This window comes from Miscanthus floridulus, chromosome 9 (assembly GCF_019320115.1).
Source record: "Miscanthus floridulus cultivar M001 chromosome 9, ASM1932011v1, whole genome shotgun sequence".
Taxonomy (NCBI): Eukaryota; Viridiplantae; Streptophyta; class Magnoliopsida; order Poales; family Poaceae; genus Miscanthus; species Miscanthus floridulus.
The window spans coordinates 105,926,555-105,951,522 of NC_089588.1; the positions used below are offsets into that span (position 1 = coordinate 105,926,555).

The 24,968-nt window shown below is 45.6% G+C and overlaps 2 protein-coding genes and 1 pseudogene across 3 annotated transcripts; 2 read left to right on the top strand and 1 right to left on the bottom strand.

Annotated features, from left to right (window-relative positions):
• Positions 1-9,148: 9,148 nt before the first annotated feature.
• Positions 9,149-11,081, bottom strand: LOC136482551 (uncharacterized). 2 transcript variants are annotated; one of them, XM_066479767.1, is made up of 2 exons: positions 10,928-11,081; positions 9,149-10,828 (listed from the first exon to the last, which is right to left on the bottom strand). In XM_066479767.1, the coding sequence occupies exons 1-2, from the start codon at positions 11,079-11,081 to the stop codon at positions 9,762-9,764; spliced, it is 1,221 nt and encodes a 406-aa protein (XP_066335864.1). In that variant the 3' UTR covers positions 9,149-9,761. The 2 variants fall into 2 exon arrangements, with proteins under 2 accessions (XP_066335864.1, XP_066335865.1); XM_066479768.1 differs by having other exon boundaries at positions 9,149-10,805; positions 10,928-11,029.
• Positions 11,082-12,719: 1,638 nt separating this feature from the next.
• Positions 12,720-18,218, top strand: LOC136480503 (uncharacterized; annotated as a pseudogene).
• A 3,776-nt stretch (positions 18,219-21,994) lies between these two features.
• Positions 21,995-22,585, top strand: LOC136480504 (uncharacterized). Its single transcript, XM_066478027.1, has one exon. The coding sequence runs from the start codon at positions 21,995-21,997 to the stop codon at positions 22,583-22,585; it is 591 nt and encodes a 196-aa protein (XP_066334124.1).
• The last annotated feature ends 2,383 nt before the right edge of the window (positions 22,586-24,968 follow it).

Below are 24,968 nucleotides of genomic sequence, written 5' to 3' on the forward strand. Positions count from 1 at the left end.
CTAGCCGTTGTGGTCCACGCTCTAAAGATTTGGAGGCACTATCTGTTGGGCAACAAAGTACATATTTTCACTGATCACAAGAGCCTCAAGTATATTTTTACTCAGTCTGAGCTGAACATGAGGCAAAGGAGATGGTTAGAGTTGATAAAGGATTATAATTTGGAAGTCCATTATCACCCAGGAAAGGTCAATGTTGTAGTAGATGCCTTGAGCCATAAGTCACATCAGGTTGAGGAAATACCTTTGTCTCTCAACCACACAGAGGTGCTAGCTCATATTGCATTGACCTCAGAATTGCTGGAGCAGATTATTCAGGAACAGAAGGAAGACCCCGAAGAGATTCCTCACATCAGGAAATTGATGTCCGAAGGTCATGGCCCTTAGCATTGATGAGCAGGGGGTCGTGAGATACAAGGATAGACTGGTGGTTCCATCCAATGAAGAGCTAAAAAGAAAAATTTTGAATGAAGCTCACCATTCCAAACTATCTATTCATCTTGGCAGTAACAAGATGTACCACGATCTGCGTCACTTGTACTGGTGGTCCAACATGAAGCAGGACATCACCCGGTATGTCACCGAATGCGACACGTGTGGTAGAGTTAAGGCAAATCATCTATGTACCCTAGGATATTTACAGCCCTTGCCCATTCATATTTGGAAGTGGGAAGATATTTCTATGGATTTCATTATGGTTTACCCCGCACAACCAAGGGTTATAACTCTATCTAGGTCATTGTGGATCGCCTCACCAAGTCCGCTCACTTCCTCCCAGTAAATTCTAAATACTCTGCCAGATAGTATGCCGAGTTGTACCTGGACCAGATTGTGACTCTACATGAAGTTCCACTGACTCTCATCTCTGATAGGGGATCAGTTTTTGTCTCTCGCTTCTAGGAATAACTCCAGGAGTGTCTTGGGACAAGTCTCCTTCGCAGCTCAGCTTATCACCCCTAGACTGACGGCCAAACCGAGAGGGTAAATCAAGTGCTCGAAGATATGTTGAGAGCCTATGCCATTTCTTTCCCTGAGAAGTGGGAGGCCTGCTTGAAGCTAGTAGAATTCTCTTACAATAATAGCTACCAAGAAAGCATCCGCATGGCACCCTTTGAGGCTCTATATGGAAGGAAGTGTAGGACGCCACTCAACTGGGTCGAAGTGGGAGATCATGGATACTTTAGGCTAAAATTCATCGAGGAAGCTCGGGAGCAAGTCATTCTTATTCGGAGTCATTTGAAGGCAGCTCAGAGTCGGCAGAAAGCATATGCCGACAAGCGAAGAAGGCCTTTGGAATTTGAAGTTGGGGATTTTGTGTACCTCAAGGTGTCTCCTATAAGGGGAGTGCATCGGTTTGGTATCCATGGTAAGCTAGCTCCCCGGGTTGTGGGTCCTTACAGAATGTTGAAGTGGTGTAACCCAGTTGCTTACCGTCTACAACTTCTAGATATTCTCTCTGCAGTACACGATGTGTTCCATGTATCACAACTGAAGAAATGTTTATGGATTCCTGATGAAGCGGTGGAAATTGAAGGACTTTCTCTCCAGCCAGATTTGACTTATGTGGATCACCCTATAAAAATCCTAGATGAGAAAGAAAGAGTCACCAGAAATAGTGTGGTAAAGTTCTACAAAGTGCAATGGCAAACCATTCTGAAGATGAAGCCACCTGGGAGCAAGAGAGTTACTTGTTGAAGCATTATCCCCATCTCCTCTCTAGCGCTGGTAGTTAGTGCGGTGTCAAAATGTATTCCCTGTCTCTTTCTCACACTAGGCACACGAAATCTCGGGTCAAGATTTTGTTTTAGGGGGTAGATTTGTAACACCCTCAGTGTTATATTGTACTGTTCTTGCTAAAACATCGCATGAGCATCACATTTATGTGCATATGTGTACAACATGAATTATAAATCAATGTTAGACACTTGGAACATTTATGTAAAACGTGAAACAATGTTACGCGTCATGTCACTTGATTGAATTTTTGTCGAACAAAAATGTATAGAACGTTTTGCGAACGGTGATGAAACAGGTGCGGTCGAGGACAAGGATAACTCGCTAGTACATCCCGTAGGTCGGATTTGGGTTTCGACGCAAAATCGTTCCAACCGACATCGTTCCGTGTAAGTTTTAAAGAGTGTCGACGAAGCCATTTCTGACCATGTGTGTAGAGCGATCGGCTTAGGAGGTTGCGCGATGTCATGACTTTGGTGGATAGCTTGATGTACCATCTTGCGCATCGAACAATTAGTTTGGTGTTTGGAGCATTGCGTATAAGTTTTCTAACTGCTTTAAAAAGCATGCACAGGACATGGCCTAAGCTCTGGGCGCGGTCACCATTTGGCCTGGCACCGCTGCTGGCTTGCCAGCGCACTACCACGTCGGCCATGTCCCGCTGCCACGCTGGCTACGCCCCACCGTCGTGCCTGCGCACACGCACAGCCTTGCGCTGCGTGCTAAGGCTGTTTGCCACCGCGCGCTGACCGCGGCCACCGCTGTTGCTGGCCGTGTCCGCCGCTGCTGGCTTGCCCAAACGTGCGCGCGCCGATGCGTCGGCCGCATCCGCACTGCCACTGTGAAGGCACACGCGCAGCTGCCTTGTCCGCATGTTGGCACTCGTTGGCGCGCAGGTCACAGCACCGCGGCTGACGCGCTGCGCCTGGGCCACCGACCAAGCTCTACCGAGCCATGCCCTACCTTGCTTTGGCTGGAGGCGCGCCGGGTCCAGCGCTACACGCCGTCAACGGCCACGCACGGCACTGCTCCGCTGACTCAACTTGGCTGCTCGCGCGAAGGATGATAGCCTACGCCACCATCACCTCCGTGTCACGCGCACTGTGTTTTTCTTGTCTGGTGCTGCCCGCTACGACGCCGTGCCAAGCCTTGTCGGCTTACAGCCACGGCCGTGCAGACAGTCGTCTAGAGCACGTCCCGCCGCCCCTCGTCGTGGTGTGTGTTTGTTTCTTGCGTTGACATCCGTAGCTGGACCGAGCCAAGCCACGCTAGGACCCCCTTGCCTCCGCTGTAGCCATGACCGGCGGGACCTCCTTCATTCAATTCGCCGTGACCACAGCAATCTAATCAAATTCGTCGCTGCCTCGGCTCTGTTGGGTAACTAGCCGTGCAACCATCCCCACCTCACTGCCTGTGTCCCCGTGCTGTGCACCAATTTTGAAATGCCACACCATCGGGTCCTTAAGACCGGGGCAGTCTGTGCCGTCGGCTAACCATGCGACCAAGGCATCCCGGTCCAATTCCTTGCTCTACTAGCCTCTCCTCCGGTTGGGCGTCACCATGCTCACCATAGTCTAAGCCCTACCGCCATGTAGCAGTCCCTGGCACAGCCATGCCACCGCCGTGCACCGCCGCACCACCTCGCGCGCACGCGGCCAGCTCACCTCAGGCTTTCTTTGGCCAGACCATCAACGCGAAGGTATCCGTGGGTAGTCCCTTGAGCTCTCTAGCTTAGTTGCTTGCTCTGGCTTCACTGTCACTCACGGGAACGTGCCCGCCTTCGTAGGGAAGGGACCACCGCCGGGGAGGGGGCTCGGCACGGCGCCCCTGTTCGCCGTGAAGCCTCCAGTCACTGCGCTTTGTCCACAAGGTAATCATCGGCCCCTTAGTTAGGCCTTAGTGGCTCGGATGACGCCAGCGTGGGCGCCCGGTGCCCGCGCCGTTGCGCCAGTGCGCGCACAGGTGCCGGGGGACGTCGCCATGGTAAAGAAGGAGAAAGGGGAGGGTGCAGCTGTAAAAGCATAGACTAGCAAAATTGTGCCTTTGAGCTCGCTATAAATACATAGTAGTTCAGGGGTGTCCTTGCATATTTGTGTCACGCGTGGGCCTCTCCCGTTGTGGGCCGTTGGCCGGCTGGGCCACGCACGCGTCACGCCGTTACGGGCCGAGCCAGCACGAGTTGGGCCGAGGCGTAGGATTCGGTTTTCTTAATTTCCAAAAGAATAGAAATGCTTATTTATTTTAGTTATGAGTCGAACTTTGATAAATCATAGTAAATTACGTAGTTGTCCAAAAATGGTGAGACTAATTTTGTTAGGTTCATGAAAATATCATCTACTTGATAGTACAGTTGGATTACAATTAGCTGTGATGAGTATTGGGTCATAAATTCAAAACTAGAGAGGTAATATTAGGTAGATTAATAATTGTAGGAATAATTGTGGATAATTGGTGATAGATATAGCCACAAAAATTTTACAGTAGGTCCACTAGGTTGACATGTACTTGCTGTAAATTTTGTAGCGTTAGAATGGGTTGTCAAATAAAATAGCTACTACTCTTGTTTTATTGTATCTAGATTAAATCGACATTAGGAGTAAGAATAACCATAGTTGTTATAATAATAATGAATGTCATACCTCAAACTTATCGGTAACAATAGATGACTTATCACCGTGGTCGGTATCATTAGCTTAGGAGTTAAATCAATGTACTTTTACTTTAAGAATTTCTGTTGCCGTATTATTAAACATTGCATCATCATTTCATGTAGATCACGAACTAGTAGACTTCATGCCCGTTGGTGAGCCGGAGTATGACGAGGTGATCGAGGAGTACGAGGAGGAGATCCTCGTGCAGGAGGAAGCCTAGGAGCCTGTTGGTGCTGACCCTGCTGACCCGGCGCCTGCCCAAGGCAAGCCCCGGAGCATAACCCATATTTTTATGATCACTAAATATATATATATATATGTGATGTGCATTTAAGTTACATGCATTTTATGGAAACTACCTGCATAAATATATCTACCCATGAGTCCTACTAGTACAAGTCGAGTAGCTGCTATGCTTAGGATATCGGTAGCGTGAGTAACCTGTCGTTACTCGCAAATAGATGATAAAATATGATCACTCATGAAAAAATGGTAGAAAGGAAAATGGTGACCGGGCAGGGATATGGTTTGGGTACTGGTGGGTGTAAGGGGTTGTGTCCTGCGGCTAACGGGGCATGACTTGGTTACACTTTTTCCCTATCCGTATCGATTAAGGACTGGTCGTTGCAGTGGACGCTAGGCAAGTCACAGATCTATTGTCCCGAGCGCATACTTGGGTATGGGCGCAGGGAAGACTTGTTGCTCCCTTGTCGTGGATCCGGCTCTTTTCGGACCTACTGATTGGAGGCGGGGATGGTGGAGGTCCTTGCACCACACGGAGTCCGAGACTCCGGGGTGGGGGCTTGGAGTCTAAGTTTGGACGGGGACCTAGACACCCTGGACAGGAGAGTGATGAGTTAGTCCTGCTTGTGCCTTGGGTACAAGCGGGGCGTGTGTTTCGGGGCACCCAACTGGGCACATTCACCGCCGAGTCGGTACGACTTGTCTTAACTCTAGCATCGTAGTAAGAACTGAAAGTTGAAAGGAGAAGACATGGAACTGATTGCTCACCTCTTGCTTGAAAGTAGAACATGTGCTTATATTGACTGGCTAGATGATAATTTAATACGGCTTATAATAAGACATAAATAAGGACTCACTGTTAGCGTTTCTTTCTGCTAAAGAAAACCAGCAAACCATAAAGCCTATCATATTCTTTGGAGTCGAGAAATTATTCCCACTAGTCGGATAAGTCTTGCGAGTACATTGTGTACGCAGGGTTTATTTACCCCTGTTGCAGGTGATGCTTGAAGAGTACCTTTGTGTAGAGGATCCTTCTGGTGGGCTCAGACGGAATCATCGCCCTTATCGCTAGTTGTTATTTTTAAAAATTTCGCTGTTTATTATTCTGCACTCTAGTATTTGGTATTGTAATAATATACTTTTTAAGAATCTCGGATGTATGAAATGAACTGGTATTGTAACTTGTTCTCATTATTGGATCCTTGGAAAAAATATGGATCTTTCGGGTTCTCCCTCGGAGTGTGCCCGACGGACACCGCTCACTGTAGCCTGCTTCCGGGGTGCTTAGTGTCTGATGGAAGACGAGCGCCTCCGTAAGTATGCTATTTCGGGCGGTTCTGCCACAGCTGTCAGCGTCCGATCACATGCCATCGGACGTGTCCGGTCGTAATTTCGCCGCTCTGGAACCTTTCTGTACTCGATCGGACGCTGCAGTTCTGCGTCCGGTCGATTTGCCGCCAGCGTCCGGTCGCTGCTGCTAACGCCTGTTTGCCGAGCCTTATGATCGGAGCATCTGGTCACTTTCCGTCAGCGTCCGGTCCAGCGTCTTGTCACCTCTGTGAGCTCGTTTCTTCACGATCTTACGTACGTCTTGGTTCCTATCTTCATGTTTGGACTTTGTTTGATATCTTGTGTCTTCTCTTGTGCTTCTAGGGTCTTGCTTATGGTGTTGATCATCGGATCATCACGTCGTCTTCATCCAAGTCACGTCTTGCACCCTATTGAACTACAAAATAATCACTTACAAATTCATTAGTCCAATTTGGTTGTGTGAGTCATCAAACATCAAAATCCAAAGTAAATGGGTCTAGGATCCATTTTCGTTATAGCCACGATCGACACTCAACTAGCAAACCCCCAGGCTGACGACGACAATCTCCTGGATGTAGTAGATTACGACGGCTCAGACACCGAGATCGCCTCGGACATCTCTGACTGCTCCGAAAGAGACAACTCGAGAATTTGAGATGACCGGAGAGAGAGAGAGAGACTCGACGGTCAATTCTGGCTGGAATTAGCTCGATGAGGTTTATACAATTAAACGATTTAAATCTCGAACGGAGTTCGAATTTAAATCGGCACACAATTAGAATCCGAGAACTCGGTCAAACCCAGGAAAAAAACTGCGACGAAACTAAACGCATCTACGGAATTTTAGCTATCACATTTTTAATTATAAAATATATTGCGCCTATTCTTGTAATTAACTAACAAAATTAAAGGTTGACATGTAATTAAGAAAAAGTTTTAAAAATTTACGTTTTTCGCTAACTTACAAACTCGAGAAAACCTGGGATGTTATAGCTTCCTCCGTCGAGGTGCATTCCCCTTTGATCTCCGCGCCTAGCTTACGCGACGACGGTGCGGCCGATCTTCTTGTCTCTGGCCGCTCAGATCAGTCATCAGTCGCCCACCGGAGCGGGAGGAGAAGCGGGCAGGCTGGGAAGGCGCCGCGATGGACAGGAGAGAAAGGGTGCGACGAGTGGAAGAGCGAGCACCTTGGTTACTGCCAATGCGGGGGGAGGATTAAGGCGAGGGTGCTCACTTGCTGTGCTCACAACCTCTGACCAAGCAGAATTTCTGGTGGTTGACTTGCCGTGCTAATGTGTAACGTGCTACTCCTATTGATCGCTTTAGAATCCTACTAGTATAGCCAACTTCTTTAACTTGGCCTACTAATATATGACAACTTCTAGTCCTGCCATTTCAGTTAAAAAAATATACGAAGTTTACAAAGATCCACTCATAATTGCTATTTAAAATGGTGTACTTTTATTAAAAAAAACAATTGGCACTAAAAATAGTCGCTCCATTTAAAAATGTAGGTTACTATTGGCTTTTGAATATACATTTGACTATTCATCTTATTTAAAATATTACATAAGTATCAATTATTTTGTTGTGACTTGTTTTATGATTATAGATAGATATTATAAGTATAACTCACATTTCTATTTATTTGTACTATTCTTTTAATAAGATGAGTGATCAAATGTGTATGTAAAAAGTTAACAGTGATCTACATTTTAGAACGGAGGAAATATCATTTTAAAAAACATGGCAATGTACTGAACTACTTACATTTAGATTTTAGAATAAGAGAGAGTAGTATCTTAATGTATTTGAAGAATCTTTATTGAAACTAGTAGTCCCAACTAGTTTTAATAAAGATTTGTGTCAGGGATTAAAAGATAGGTTCATACCAACATAGAAAAGACACAAGTGTTTCTGAGAATGCAGCATAAGGTCAAAGGAAGACTGACGGAACAACCTATTCTATATATGGAGGAGGGCTAGAAGCTCGTGCTATGGCACGGTGCGGCAAAATTCTTCCACGAATTAGCAGTGGTTATCGTGCGAAGCTCTGACTATAGTTAAGGTTAGCTTTGATATACTGAGTGAGCTAGCTAGCTTAGCTTCACGTTGACATTGAATTGGCCTTAAGAACAACGAGCTACAAGATGCAAATGCAATTCGCTCAAGGTAAGAGAAAGTTGTTCTACGATAACTAATCGTAGCATTGCATGTACCACATGGTGTGAATTTGGAGATGGACATCACCTTCTTTTAAAAAAAAAGTAAACCTACACTACTATATTTACTTTTTTGTTCAAAACCAAATGGCATGCAATGCTAGGTGGCAAGGAAAAAAATATAATAGATAGGTAGTTTTATTATAGGCCCAACGTGAATGCAAAGTTGTGAGGCCCAACGTTGTTGAGATTTTCTTTTCAAAACATTGCAGGTAGGGATGAAAATTGGACGGATATTTCTCGATATCCGTCCGCCCCGAAAGTATCAAAACCCTATATGGATAGTCCGTATTTGAATCCGAAAATTTAATATCCGACAGTATCCAAATCCGAATACTCAAAATTAGATTTCTGATATGTATATGAAATAGATATCCATATCCGACATATCCGTATCCAGTTTTAATATCCGAGAAAAAAATATGGGATATGGGATAGAATGCAGGATCACTGATATCCGTTTGTATCCGATCCGATTTCATCCCTAATTGTAGGGATACTTGATTGTATAAAATATGAAATAGTCCTCCAATACGTAACGAAGAGGCAACATGGTCTTATTCTAAAAAAATTGTGGCAACTCTTAAATTGATAAAAAACATGTTTTTAATAGAATCTATTTTTGTCATGCTAAACAATTTAAAGGTGGAAAAGATCACCAGCTATTTTGTACGTGCAAAACACAAAATTCTTCTGTGGTGGACAACCATGTCCAGCAGGATATGGACATCCATTTTGTACCAGTGTTTTCTATTTTTAAGAGCATCCATTTTCGCAGCGTGCAAAATGAAAAAAAACATAAAAAGCTCAGCAGCCCGAGGCCCAGCAGCACCCACGCCGAAGCCGCGGCCCAGCGTCGCCCGCCAGCCGCCTGACAACACATTCCTCCGCGGCAGGCCCACGCACAGGCCCATATCGCCGTTACGATTGGTTGGAGTGGGATGGACCCAGCACGTCATGTCAAGCCATTGCCTGACGGAGCCTTTCGTTTCGTTTCTATCCTCGCCGCCGCCGCCGCGTCTCCCCCCGCCGCAGCAGGTACGTACGTACGGCCCCCCGCGGGCGTCCAATCACTCCCTCCCCTCGCGCTCCTCGGGCGGCGGCCTCCTCGGATTGGCTGGGGCTCGCCTCGCGGCCCCTCCGCGGCGTCGGTTTTCGGTTAGGGTTTAGGCCCCTCCGCGGTTGCGTGCGGGCGGGCGTGTCTCGCCTCCCGCTGATGCTGTCTCTCGATTCGGCTGGATGCGGATGGGTGGGAGACGCCGCGCCTGTGGGCTGTCCCTGTTTGCCGGACTCATCGGCGCAGGGAGATTTCCGATTGGGGGCCGTGATTTTTTTTCCCCTTCTGCCGTGCCGTATTCGATTGCTGTCTGCCTGTTTTGCTGGTCGCTATTCATTTTTGTTTTGGCGCCATCTGTTATGGTACAGTGCTGAAATTACTTCTTCCATTCCCTTATTTGGTACTTAATATATTTAGAAAATGGAGGTTACTGTAATTCTTTGTATGAGTTAAACAATTGCCTTCACATGCGATCTGTTTTGACATAAGTATTATTTCTTTCTTTTATATATACATGTATTTTTTTGTTGTTGTTGCTGCGTTCATCTACATCTTCTTTGTTGCTTCTTGGTGCCTATCTGCCGCATCCATGGACACCAGAGCCGCTTTCCTTGTGTGCTCCAATTCTTCCTTCTTTTTCTTAAATTTCTTTTCTGTTGCTTCTTGGTACGTATCGGCAGCGTCCATGAATAGTAGAGCTGCCTTCCTTGTGTGCTCCAATTCTTCCTCCTTTTCCTTACATTTCTTTTCTGTTGCTTCTTGGTACGTATCGGCAGCGTCCATGAACAATAGAGCTGCCTTCCTTGTGTGCTCCAATTCTTCCTCCTTTTCCTTAAATTTCTTTTCTGCTGCTTCTTGGTACGTATCGGCAGCGTCCATGAACAATAGAGCTGCCTTCCTTGTGTCCTCTAATTCCTCCTCCTTTGCCTTAATTTGTTTTCTTGCTGCTTCTTCATACCTATCAGCAGCGTCCATGAACGCCACAGCCGCCTTTCTCGTGTTCTCCAATTCCTCAACCTTTGCCTTAACTAGCTTCTCTGCGTCTTCTTGGTACGTATCGGCAGCTTCCATGAACACAAGAGCCGCCTTCCTTGTGCCCTCCAATTGCCTTTCGAGTTCATTCTTTTCTTCCTTAAGCTGCTCCTTTTCCAACTTGCACTTCGCCAATTCCAATTTGTGTTTAACTTTTTCCTCCTTACACTCCTCCAATTGCCTTTGGAGTTCATCCTTTTCTTCCTTAAGCTGCTCCTTTTCCAACTTGCACTTCGCCAATTCCAATTTGTGTTTAACTTTTTCCTCCTTACACTCCTCCAATTGCCTTTGGAGTTCATCGTTTTCCTCCTTACACTCCTTCAATTGCTTTTCGAGTTCATCCTTTTTTGCCTTAAGCAGCTCCTTTTCCAACTTGCACTTCGCCGATTTCAATTTGTGTTTCAAAGATTTTTTAAAGCCTTCCTTCTTGCATTCCTCCAGTTCATCCTTTGTCACCCTACGCTCCTCCCGACACTTATCCAGTTGCCTTTCGAGTTCCTCCAACTTGCTCTTCAAGTGGGAAAGTTGCCTTTGGAGTTCCTCCAACTTGCTCTTCAACTGGGAATTGGTCAACCATTCAACTAAAGTTCATTATTTTAGAGGGGGGTTAGAGGAGAGAGATGAGAATGCGACCACACTGTTTTGGATAGTGAAAAAAAAATGATGTCTTTTTTGCTCACCTGTTTTGTCTTTAACATCTCCTATAATCTCAACTGCACCCTCTATTAGATCCGCTGCAGGCTCTAGTAGACCCTTTCTCACAACCGTTCCCACTCCCAGGAGCACAGGCACGAGTGCAGGCGCGAGCGAGGGCACGAGCGGGAGAAGCGCCATGTTCTGGAGAGTGGATACTTGTAGAGGTCAATCGGTGGCTTGCGGCCGTCTTCGCCCTCCTGGCGCTGCTGTCGTGACACACTCGCCGGAGGTGGAAGTCGCTTCCGCTGTCTTCTCCGTGCCCCGGGCAAAGGATGCGGTCCGTGGTCGAAGCTGCTTGGGAGGTCAATAAAGGGGTGGGGGGGGGGGGGGGGGGGGGGGGGGGGGGGGGGGGCGGGGGGGAGGAATGGAGTGTCTACGAGGAAGCGGGAAGCAGAGGAGTGAAGGGATGCCGTGTCGGTGCTGAAGAGGCAAGAAGCAGAAGGGGTGAAAAGGATGCCGTGTCAGTGAGGAAGAAGGACGGCGAGGGTAGGATGCAGTGCCAGTGAGAGGGAGGGAAGGAGAGAGAGAGAGGCTTCTGGGCTGTGGGCTGTGGCCCAGGTGACACTGACGCCAGTCCTCTTGAACCGATCCCCGGCTTGTGAGGCGGCGAAAAACGCGAACGCAGGCGCGTAGCCTTTGGGACCGATTCGAGGTGCTCGGGAGTGGCCACTGGTGCTGGGCCGCTGGCGGACATGTTCACGCATGATAGAAACGTATCCTTCTCTCTTGAGATTTCAGAATCACCAGAAACGCTTTCAAAATTCAAACGGCACTATAGCTTAGTGATTGGAGCTAAAATATTTTTAGCGACTCTAAGATTTCCTTCGCAAAGGACCAAAATAGAATCAGGGTGGTTTCACATAACTCTTGTCATCTTGTGCTAGCCCATTTTGTGCTTATGCTATGTAATTTTTTTTTCTAGTTAATCATTTTCATTTTAAGTATAATAAATTAAAATATGTTGTATTTAAGTTGTTCTATACCCACAAAAAATTCCTGAATTTTCATAATTTTTTACTTACTTATACGATTTTTATAGAAAAATATTTTAAAAATTATAATCAGTTTACCAGTCAAACGATCTCATAAAGTGATTCTAACTCATCATCTAAAACGTTTTTAAGAAAATTCAGATCAAAATATCTCTACAGAAATCTGTATCCCTACCAAACGACAATCGTCGCTGCCCGAGATGACGGGGTGCTCGTCGGCGGGCGGCCGCCATGGTTCGCCACACCGGTGAATCTGCTCCTGGAGGCGATTTCAATGTCTTTTTGTCGTGTGTAATGTTATGCTCGTGCATACAATTGCATCACATGGTATATGTTTTTAAGGTAAACGAAAGTTTCCTAATTTAACTTGAGTACAATCTATATATGCATGTGGGTGTGTACAAGGTTCTAGAGTCTAAAATACTCTCATTCATCATGTACTACCATCAATTCGCTTACATGAATTGCGTATTTGGAACGTAGAACGGGCATTATGAATTGTTTAGAAAAACTATAAGCTGAGGAAAAAGCTAGGTTAGCTCCAAAAAAAAAGATAAATGGGGTTCAGCATGACGGCACGTATGTTAGATGGATCGTATGCGGTTATATACGGTTACTTCCCTCTACAAGACCGGGACCAAAAGTCATGTAACGCTGATGAGTGGGTCCCACACCTGTGGTCCCTACCTCGAGTCGTGACACCGCTGCTGCTTCTCGTCGCCGTCACGCGTGGTCATCTACGCCGCCGCCGGCATTGCCCTTGCCCCCGCACCCGCACACTCCTATGGGCCGCAAGAGCAAGAAGGGCGGCGGGAGCAGGAAGCCGCCCCACCCCGCGGGGTGCGCGGCGCCGCCGCCGACCAACGCGGACTGGGAGGACGCCACCGCCGCCTTCAGGAAGGAGGCCGAGTCCGCGATCCGCGCCCGGTCCCACGACGACGGCGGCGCCCCGCCTCGCGGAGCGCCACCCGGCGTCGCCCCTGGCGCACCACATCCTCGGCCACGCGCACGCATCGATCGCGCGGGCGGGCGACGCGGTCCCGCCGCTCCGCCGCACCGCCGAGCTCGCCCCGCGCTGCCCCGGGATCGCCGCCACGCTCGCCTCCGCGCTCCTCTACGCGCGCCGACCCGGAGAGGCCCTCGCGGAGTGCGCGCGCGCCCTCGACGACGTGGCGGACCCTACCGACCCGGCCGTGCACGCCACCGCCGACACCGCCTCCCGCCGCGCCGCGCCCTCGTGGCAACAACGAGCCCCCAGGCACGCGTCGACGCGGAGGCACTCGAAGCCGCGGGGTTGCGCCGCGACACCGCGGGCGTGGCGGCGGCGCCAACGACGAAGCCACCGTGCTGTTGCCGCCACGCCACCACGCGGAAGGCGGTGAACGACGACGACCTGCGCGGCTTTCTCACGGTGGACCTCGACGACTTGAGGTCCTACTGCCACCAAACGGGCGGCGGCGGCGTGCATCTGCTCACCTGCGCGGTTGAGTTTGCCAAGGCCACAAAGGCATGGGCGTACTGGCTGTGCCCTGTGTGCGACATGGTTTTCTTGGACGCAAACTCGTTCGTGTCACACGTCGAGGGCGAGTACATCGATGAACTGCAAGAACTGCAGCCATTGATGCCCAAAAGAGCAGCCTTGGATTCCGAAGAGCTTGCGTATTCCTTGAAGTGGACGCCATTTGAGATGGGAGAAGAAGACGCAGAGCGAAGAAGGAACTTGGACAGGATCAAGGATGTCTTTTCTGGTCTCAATACATTTAAGGCTCTCCCTGTTGGCCTTGTGGACAAGGTCATCAAGTTTGCGAGGAGCAGGTCCAAGAAACCATTGCCATATTGCATTCCTTCCTGTGTCACCTCATTGGACTCCATGGAAATTCAGAGAGTCGATAAACCATTGGACCAGCTTTATAATCATTTATCCAGAGGCTGGAAATTCGTGAGGATTTTGGGTGATGAAGGGAAGAACAAGGGAGGTCGTTCTGATATCATATCTCTGGTTCAAGATGGGACCTTATTATCTTTGGATGCTGAGAAGGTTGCTTCAAGAGCAAAGGATGATGGTTCTTGCGAGGAGGATGCGCTGTTTAGATGGTTGTTAAATTCTCTGGAAGAGGTTGCGATGCCATGGGCTAGCTTGAGGCAGAAGTGTGCCCATCATGGAAACGAAGTCCTGGAAAGGATTTATGGAATATCAGATTTATTGCTGAGACAATTTGATATGAAGTGTGCTGCAAAGAAGAAAAATCGTAGGGATTATTCCCTTACGGAGGTCCTTACTTTTGCATGTTAATGGTACTTATATTTCAATTTATAACTCACTGTGGGTTTAGTGCAATCAGATATAAGGAAATTATATCTTTGAGGCAGTGGAAAATAGAAGGAAGTTCGACATATATTACTACTAAATAGAAAGAGTGCATCTCACTTTCCTTGATTCTTGTCTGTTGATGTTCAGATTTTTCCTGTCAAACATGCAGGCAGATTCTATAGATGTTGAGATGTTGTTACTGGATAATGAAGTGGGCTATTTATAGAGCAAGCTCGTGGAAGTTTGTACATTTGATTACGGTGCTGCCATTTTGCCTCTTATTAGGGCTTATATATGGGTTAGTGTAGTGCTTATGTCACTTAATTGTTGCATGTCTTTTATCATATTAGTTGCTCGAATGCTTGTATTCATGGTTGTCTCCACAGGATAAGTTGAATAATTCTACTGGAGAAGACTCACAGGATGGGGGTGATAAAAATGCTGTCAATAATGGAGATGGTTTAGATAATCTGCATGAGGAATCTTTGTTCGAAGACAAAATTCCAGATACTGATTCAGACATGCGTTTTACTATCAGCAGGACAGATGAATGTGAAAACTCCTCGCTCTCGCAATCCGGTAAACTGTAAACATCTCTCTCAATTTGTTTTTAGCTATTGCTGATGATCTTATTTCTATGAGATCCAAATACCCAACAGAAAAGGGTTTGCATCACTTGCGTGAGACCATACGAGAAAGTTATATGAATATTTTATTAGCCATGTGATGAATGTAAAGAAATATTAATCTTGCCTATTCTAAATAGGATCTATCGTCATTTAAGATTCAGTTATTTTACCATAAATCCATGACTTGCTTATTTTGCTTACCCTGATTGACAACATTTACAGATAGCTCGAATTTTTCTACCTTGGAAGCTGAAAGTTCTTCCATAGACAGTGGAGTAGGTTCTGTACTTCACATCACTGCTGAGGGTCTGCTGTTTTTGAATGTGACTCTGCGGGTAACAAATTATTTTCGTTCCTCTTTCAAAATTTTAATATGTAGATGTTTATCCACTTGAAAAGAATAATATTATTGCAGGCATTGTGGCATTTGAGGGAGTTCCATGATAGGTTCCTGGATATGCCACTTGTACTGCCTCATCTTACTGTTGAGGTCCACTGCATTATCTGTCTTTTGCGAAAAACATTTAAAGCATGGGACAACGAGAAAGACTATGGAGTCACTAATTTTCCACATGATGTAGGAACTGCTTTCAGTGATATTTTGAACGAACATAATCTTTTTGGGAAGGTTTGTTCCTTTCACATTATATTTTTCTACTGGACTTACTCCTGAGCGGAGCCTCCATAAAAGAATATATTATTCAGCATTTTTATGCTACAAACCACTAGACAGATGCCTCGAAGAATATTACTTTCAGATGCCTCGAAGAATATATTATTGTAACATAGTACTAATGGGCACTTCATTAGGTCCATTTGAAATTCTGCTTATAGCTAACTAGTTGAATTGTTTTTTTATTTGGTTGTAGGAAGGTATGAACATTGCATCAGAAATTATTTCAACAATCTTGGAGACTTTGCATAAGTCACATACTTCTTTGCATTCTTACAATGCAAATATTGAACACCAACTAATAAGCACATCAAGATGCTTCGACCTTGTATGTGTAGCACATAATGTTTTTGGTTTGCCCATTAGAGAACAAAAGAAATGCATCTGTCTGAACGAATCCTCTGAAAAAAAGGATTACATTACATTTTTCCACAGTGTTGATGTCAGTGCAATTCCAGTAGTGGAGGTAAACAGCATTTTTTTGTCTTATTTGTTTCCCTCATGTTGAGGATATAAATTTCAGTGTTGTGTTTTATTTATTTTTAAAACTGGAGCCTTTTGGTTCTTTCAGATGAAATCGCTTGGTCAGCTCCTGAGAGGTGCGGACAAGCAGTTTCAGTTTGCCACTGAGAACTGCCAATGTGGGAACAAGACTAAGCGTTCTCTTCGATCTGAGCCTCCTATTTTTGCTATTGGTACGATTGCTTGCTCCAATGCACAATTTGCTAGGTTAATACATTTCAGTTGTGCTATAAAGGAAAGGCAAAGCAATAAACTATATAAGATTAGTGCATTTGTTGCTATGTTCGTGCAGTCCCAGTCTGAAATGTGGCTATATAACCAGCCAAGGTTCCAAAAGGCGCTAGGTGCTAGGCCACTTCCTAGCACCTAGATGGACTAAATATAGATTAAATGTGATTAAGCATTTATGCTTTTTTATTTATTTTATTTTATTTTATTTCTAGCAACACATATGGCTCAGATTAGATGCCCAACTTCGATTTCAGAAGAAATTGTAACACATTCAGGTAATTTTAATTCCAATTCTTGCAAACTTGCAAAGAAGTGGTGAAAGGACTTGCATTTTCACTGGCCGGAGTGGTCACACATAGCTCACCAAGGCAGCCAGGCCGCTGCTTTTTCGTGTTTCTGCACCGCTTAAGCACTGCCTCATGCCTTCGCGCACCACCTCGACGTGTCCAGAATTTTATTGGACGCCCAGGCCCTAAAGGAGACGCAAGGGGTCCATTTCAGGTTTAATCGAGCGTAAACATAAGTTTAATTATCTTTTTAGAACCATGTAACCAGCACATTGATATTCCAAACTTTTGATCATTTGGGCCAAATTTGCCCCTAAGAAGGTTCAGATCTTCTTCTGGAATCTGGATTCTGAGGCAAGGCAAGATGCGCACCAGGGCATCCTGACATTCCATTTACTGCTTGGATTCCCCTGAACCTGAGAGGCCTGTGATGGTGTCCCTGAGACCATCAAACACCTTAAAGCACATGCCCATACAACGCCAGTTTCTGGCAAATTATGTTGCCCGCTAGGCCGCTACCTCTGCTCTGTTTGGCCAGCACGCCTCCTCAACACTGCCATCTTGCTTATGCTTTGGATAATCTGGTAGAGGAGGAACACGATGATCTTTGACAAGGTCCAGCTCTTGGATATGGCAAGTCGGCGACAGCTAGTCTCCTCATTGGTCATGCTGAGCTTTGGGCCACCTGTGCCCACGTCAGTGATTGTTCCCACTTAGCTCAAAATTGGTGGTTCCCATTAGAAGGATCTAATTACCACTCCCTAGGCTTTACTCTCCCCCTTGCTGCTCATTGTGGCCTCTGCCTAGGCTGTTGTAGTCACCCTTTTTTTTATCTCTGGTCAAATCCTAATGAGAAAAATCTGGTGGAGCTCCAAGTCTCCCCGTAGTTTCCTAGAGAAATAGCCAAACTTTTGTTTCTATTACCACAATCATTAAATTTAATGATAAAACATTATTTATCGACATTTTTATGACTACGTCACCAAGTTTTGTTTCTCTTTCTCTTTGTACCATTGTTGCAGTTTTTAACTGGCCGATTGACAAGCATAGCCGCATTGACATGTCAGAAGTGCTGATAAACATAACCACTCCATTGCGGTTTGATACACTTTATGATGAAGTTCTTCCTCCAGAAGATTATACTCTGGCTACAGCCGTATGTCCTGAGAGAACCTCCTGTTTTTCATATCTGTTCCTTAGTTCATTTGTTCATGAATCTTCACATCTGCAATGTTCTCTTTTTTTAAAAAAAAATCATATATACATGCGCTACACTTTAGGTTGTGAGTTTTAGTGGGAGAGCAGGGAACAAATTTTTAATGCCCTGCTAATCCTTTGTATTTATTATCCAAACTGATGGCCTATGATGGACTGCATGGAGTTTTACACCTGTTCATATAGGACCAGATTATGATAAGTGCACAATCTTACTTTGTAATCAGATATGCTGTCTTGAGGAGGAACATCTCTGCTTTGCCCGGAAAGAGGAGAAATGGATCATATATGGAAGTAAGGCAGTAGAGGCATGAGATCTCAATTATTCTTTTCACTTCTGTGTTCTTCCTGGTAATTCTTATGACATTTGGTTGTATTTGCAGTTTGCAGATTTGTGGGAGTGTTTACTCCATAGGTATCGGCATAGGAGTCTCCGGCCCCAAATACTTTTCTTCGACCGTGTTAGATCAGATAGCAGTATCCATTGATAGCTGCAGATTCAGTTACTTTCTCATTTGATTAGTGGTAGCATTCACATGGATAGACACACAACTGATATGTGGCCACAGCCGTTTGTACATCCTTGTCTAGTCCTACTAAATGTTTAAGGGCCATTTGGCTGAAACTCAAGCTCAGATTTTCAGTCTTTAGAGCTAAATTTCTTGAAAAGTTGCCAAGTTGTATATAAGAAGTGAAGCGAGCATTTCCAACAGATCTCATATATGGAGTCTCCTAAAACCATGTCAACATAGAAGTGTTGTAGCTGATTTACCTAAAATAGGAGGTGAAGGGATAGGGGAAAGGGTCTCTCCTTTTTTTAGGGGAGAAGAGGTTATTTTTAGAGGATCTCCTAAAAAGATTAGTATACGTGATAGGAAATCTATTGGAGCACCTTCAGCGGATCCAGAATATATACAAAGGAATGCCTAACAATTTTTTCATATACATTTGGTATAATCCATATACAACTCATTATAATCTAGTAAAATTTTGGTCTGACTCCGAAATTTGCAAAGGAATTTGGTACACAAGTATAAACTAACATATTACCCCCTCTCTTCCAAATGATATGGGGTTTTGGTTTCATCCTAAGTCAACCTTGATCAATTTTATAAAAAAACATATTGGCACCTACAATACCAAATAAATGTTTTATCAAGAGATATTTGATGGTGTATCAAATGAAATTAATTTGATGTTATAAATAAATATATATTTTTATAAACTTATCAAAGTTAGACATGTTTGTCTTAGAACAAAGTTAAAAGAACATACAATTTTAGAGTAAGTCTCTGGGAGTCAATAAGGTTAGTTTTTCATTTTTTTATATATGTATAAGGGTTGATGGGTTGGCTAGCTTAAGGTATGTGCTGGCCAACCCGGACCACGCATTAGGTCTGCCTATGCTTCACCTCCTATTTTAGGTATAGAAGACTGGATAGGAGATCTACCGAAGATGCACTCAAAGTGTTTGGCTTGAATTGCAATTTTGAAGTGATTTACTCATGTTATATACACTAGCAAACATGACCGTGCATTGCAACGGGATCCAGTACGCAGTGAGTTGTAGCACGGGTCATGAGCTCGAGTCAAAAATTAAATTAACTTAGTGGTAAAAATCTTTATTTCTTAAGGAGTCAAAGATTAAAATGGTTGTGATCTCTTATTTATTGTTTGTTTTTACTTTTATTATATTTATTAGAACACGAAAAAACCAGGTGGAGAAAAACAGACAAACCAGAAAAAAGTGAAAAAGAAACAGAAAAGAAACAATCACATGCATGCCAGTAATAGCCTAATAGGAGAACAATTCATGTTTGCTTCATTGTTCACAAAAAGACTTGCCAGAAGTTGACAACACATACAAGATTCAATGCCCATTTACTTCACTACCAAAATTTGGTAAGTGCACACAACTTTAGAACCACTAAAAGCACAAACTATATAGCTCAGGCAATGAGGAAATCCAATAGGCTAAATTTATATGATGCAACCTCCATGTTAGCAAGGCCCATTATACATAAAGGCATCACCTGCACTCCTACACTCCATAACAAGATATTCATGTGTTGCCTTACTGCCAAGAAAGGCGTATCAAAAGTTGTTCGTGAGATATATTCTTATCTAATTCAATACCAAATTTTGGTAGCCTACACAACTTTAGCATTACCATAAAAGCACAAATTATACTGCTTATAGTATGGAAATCAATGTAAGCGTTGTAATATGATTCAGCCTCAGCAGATGTGATCAAATCCCACTTGCTTAATGGCATCACCTACACTCCACAACATGATCACGATTATTTTTGCTTCATTGCTAAAACGGTTTAGCAAAAGTAGGTAACACTCGCGAGAATCATGCGCCTTACCAAGTTTTGTTATCACAACTATGTTGTATAGCTCATGCAATGCAGAACATCCAGACAAGCAAAACTGATTACGCTTGTTTTGGCTAGCCAACAGACACAATGGACAAAGGCTAGGTAGCAACCAAACATAGAAGGATGGGATAGATGACAACACATACAAGATTAATTGGCCATTTAATTCACTAGAAAAAGTTTTGGTAAGCCTGCACAACTTTAGCCATACCAAAATCACACTGTGCAGCTCTAGTAATGAGCAAATCCAGTGCACATACATCAAATGAATAATTGAATATGGTGGAACCTCATGAAATGTGAGAAAGCCCATTAACATATATGCATCACTTGTACTCAGTAACAAGAGTACCAATCATGTTTGCTTCAAGTGCTCACAAAAAGGCTTAGCAAAAATTGATAGCAACCACAAGATTCATCAGCCACTTAATTCTCTATAATATTTTGGCAGCCAATTTTTTTTTAATACAAATCAACTAATGAAAATATTTGGTCAACCAAAACGATTGCTCTTGTTTTGGCTCACCAACGGTAACAAGTGATGAGCTAAGTGACAAATGCACATAGGAGGATAAGCTAGTTGACAGTACATGTTGGAGGATGGACCCTATATGGATTCCAAACTTTTACAATCAAGAAACTCCAAATCATATTTTCTTTCTACTAGTTTCATTCCTTATAAGCTTTTGTAGTGTATATGTGCAACTATACCAATGCATACTTAAAGCCCCCTAAATAAATTTGATGAAGCCTCACCAAATGTGCACAAGCCCTAATTCATATTTGTTTCATTGTACACACAAAGCCATATCAAAGGATTGATAGCATCCATGAGTGCCTTCCCTACCAAATTTTGGTAGGTCACACAAGTTTAGCACTACCAAAGCACACCATATAGCTGGAAGTGCAGAAATCCTTGTAAGCAAAATGAACATGAATGAATCCCATGAAATGTGAGAAAATCCGCTAATGTAAACAATCACATGCATGTCAGTAAAAGCCTAATAGAACAATTCATGTTTGCTTCATTGCTCACAAAAACACTGACTAGAAGTTGACAATGCATACAAGATTCAATGCTCACTTACTTCGCTACCAAAATTTTGGTAATCACACACAACTTTAGAACCACTAAAAGCACAAACTATATACCTTAGGAAATGCGGAAATCCAACAGGATAAATTTATATGATGCAACCTCCAATTAGAAAGGTCCGTTATACATAAAGGCGTCACCTACACTCCATAACAAGAGATTCATGTTTGCCTCATTGCTAAAGAAAGGCTTATCAAAAGTTGTGCATGAGATGTATTCGTTGTCTAATTCACTACCAAATTTTGATAGCTTACACAACTTTAGCATTACCATAAAAGGAAAAATTATACCGCTTATAGTATGGAAATCAAAGTTAAGCGTTGTAATATGATTCAACCTTAGCAGATGTGATCAAATCCCACTTGCATGATGGCGTCACCTACACTCCACAACATGATCACGATTATTTTTTACTTCATTGCTAAAACGGTTTAGCAAAAGTAGGTAATGCTTGCGAGAACTATGCTATACAACTCATACAATGCAGAACATCCAGGCAAGCAAAAATGATTACGCTTGTTTTGGTTGGCCAAAGGACACAATCGACAAGGGTAGACAACAACCACGCGTAAAACGATGGCATAGGTGACAACTGCACATTGCACGGTGGACCCCACGTAGATTTTTAACTTTTAGGATTAGGATTTGATCATACAATCTCATCTCCTAATACAGATCTAGAATACTTCTATGCACCATTGTCCCCGTTCGGATGTACCATTGTCCACCGCTCGCGCCCGCGCCGCCGCCACCTCCCGCCGCCACCGCCTGCGTTGCCCGCGTGCCCACGCCACCGCGACGCCAGGCCACCCGCGGCCACCCGCGTGCCCACGCCACCGCGACGCCAGGCCACCCGCGCGCCCGCCAGCCACCGGGCCGCCGCCGACGCCGCGCGCCGCCGCCCTTCCCCGCGCCGTGCGATGCCCGCCGCATCCCCTCCCCGCGCCGCGCACCGCCGCCCTTCCTCGTGCCGCGCGCCGCCCGCCGCAGCCCCTCCCCGCGCCGCATGCTGGTGCCTGCCCCCGCCCCCGCTAGCCCCCACCCCCGCGCCCACGTGTGGCCAGCTCGCCCACGCCAGCTCGCCAACGCCGGCGGGTGGAGGAGGGGAGGAGGAGGAGGAGGAGGGGGAGGAGGCGAGGAGGAGGCGAGGAGGAGGAGGAGGAGGAGTAGGAGCCGGCCCTACCCCCGGCCACGCACCGTGGACCGCCCGCCCCAACGCCGCCCATGCCCGACCCCGTCCCCGACTCCGGCGACCCTGACCCCGACCCCGACGCCGCCCGCCCCTACCCCCGGCGCCCGTTAGGTATGCCCTCTCTCTTGTTGTTGTCGTGGTAGTGATAGTTGTAGTAGTATTAGTTGTTGTAGTAGTGCTAGTGGTAGTAGTAGTATTAGAAGTAGTGGTAGTAGTAGTAGAACTAGTGGTAGTAGTAGTAGCAATAGTGGAAGTAGTAGTGGTACTACTTGGATATATTCTTCTGCTTGGATTGATATCCAAACTACATGGCTTCTTTTGAGACATATGTGCTTGTCGGCCATCGTGCCGTTGTTTTTTGCAGGTTTTGGAAACCTCACCGTGCAGGGGAGGTTCTGCCGAATTTTTCTAAAATGATAGTTTTTTGTTCCATTTTTGTAGAGAAGAGCTCGTCAGAGCCGAGTCGGAGTTCCCGTCGCCGTGCCGGTCTGCCTGCACTGCGTCGCGTCGCCACTGCACCAACCCGCCATGGCCCCGCTAGCCTGACTCCACCGCCACCCTAGGTATAACCCCTCTTTCCGTATCATGGTCATAGATCGCGTAACCCAGTTAGACGTCTCCCATTCGAAAGAGATACGGTTGGAGGTATGCAGATCTTTGCATATCTATGACCGTATCTGTTTCGGATTGTCCACGTTTTTTGGACAGCCCGCGGATGCGTAGATGGGTTAGTTTCCATGGTCTGCTCCGGTCCAAGATAGAGTTTCGGCATCACCTCCCTGTTGTTCTCCGGATACGCACTCTTCTTTGGCAGGACGTGTATCTAGATAACAGCAGGGAGGTGCTACCGAAATTTTGTCTTGGATAGGAGTAGAGCATGGAAACTAACCTCATCTGCGCATCCATGGGTGGGATTAGGACATATCCTCACCTATTAGACAGTAGGAACACCATATAGATGCAATTGATGGTTACATTACTCGCTGATACATATGTTAGAGGATGGATGACCGTCAGTGGATGTACATGGGCTGGAGAAGTCAGAGTGATTACACCACGGAATGGATGAACAAGACCGATGCTTTCTTGAACAATGCATTTGGCAACGCTGCTAAAGGACATTGCCTAGTTTTGTGTCCCTGCAGCAAATGTGGAAACATGAGAAGGGTAAATAAGGTGGAAATGGGTAAACATCTTGTGAAGAATGGATTTACGCCGGACTACACCCGGTAGATCCACCATGGTGAAGCCCATCGTATGAGAGAGGAGGTGGTGAGACCACGGGTGGAGGCTTTTGACGCTGATGCCGGGGTAGCAGACATGTTAGATGACTTTCACCAAGGATAGTTCGATGAGGGACATGAGAAGGAGGAGATGGAGGCAGCCGCACAGGCGTTCTACGACATGATGGACTTGGCACAGAAACCCCTTCATGATCGGTCAACAGTGTCTCAACTGGATGCCATTGGACGCTTAATGGGGTTGAAGTCCGAGTTAAACTTGAGTCGAGAAGGCTTCGATAAGATGTTGTCCGTGATTGGCACCCTGCTTCCGGAGGGCCACATTCTACCAAAGAGCATGTACGAGTCACAGAAACTCCTTCGTTCACTTAAGATGTCGTATGAGCAGATACATACTTGTCCGAAGGGGTGCGTCCTATTTAGGAAAGAACACGAGCATACAAAGTTCTATCCAAAGTGTAAATCCTCTAGGTACCTGGAGGTAGACTCTGATGATGGCCAGAAGAGGCAACTTATGATCCCCGTGAAAATCCTACGATACCTTCCATTCCTACCAAGGATCCAACGGCTATACATGACTGAGGAATCCGTGAAACAGATGGCATGGCACAAAAATGGCAAACGGTACAATCCTGACAAGATGGTACATCCATCCGATGGTGAAGCTTGGATCCGCTTTAATGACAAACATCGTGACAAAGCAGATGAGGCTCGTAATGTACGTGTCGCACTAGCAACAGATGGGTTCAATCCTTATGGAATGATGGCTGCCCCATACACATGTTGGCCCGTCTTCGTTATCCCCCTTAATCTCCCCCCCCCCCCCCGGTGTCTCCTTTCAACGACATAACGTATTCTTGTCGTTGATAATTTCTGGACACCCAGGGAGTAATATGGGTGTGTTTATAGAGCCCGTGTTTGATGAATTGGTCCGTGCTTGGGACGAAGGGGTATGGACATACGATCAAGCTACAAAGACAACCTTCAAAATGCACGTTTGGTACCACTACTCCCTGCATGACTTCCTGGCGTATGGGATATTCTACGCCTGGTGTGTTCACGGGAAGTTCCCATGCCCAATATGCAAGGAAGGTGTGAGGTTCATTTGGTTGTAGAAGGGTGGCAAGTATTCGTCGTTCGACAGATATCGTCAATTCCTACCTCTTGACCATCCATTCAGACAAGACATGAAGAACTTTACGAAAGGTGTCAAAGTGACCAACCCTGCACCGAAGAGACAGGAATGGAAGTAG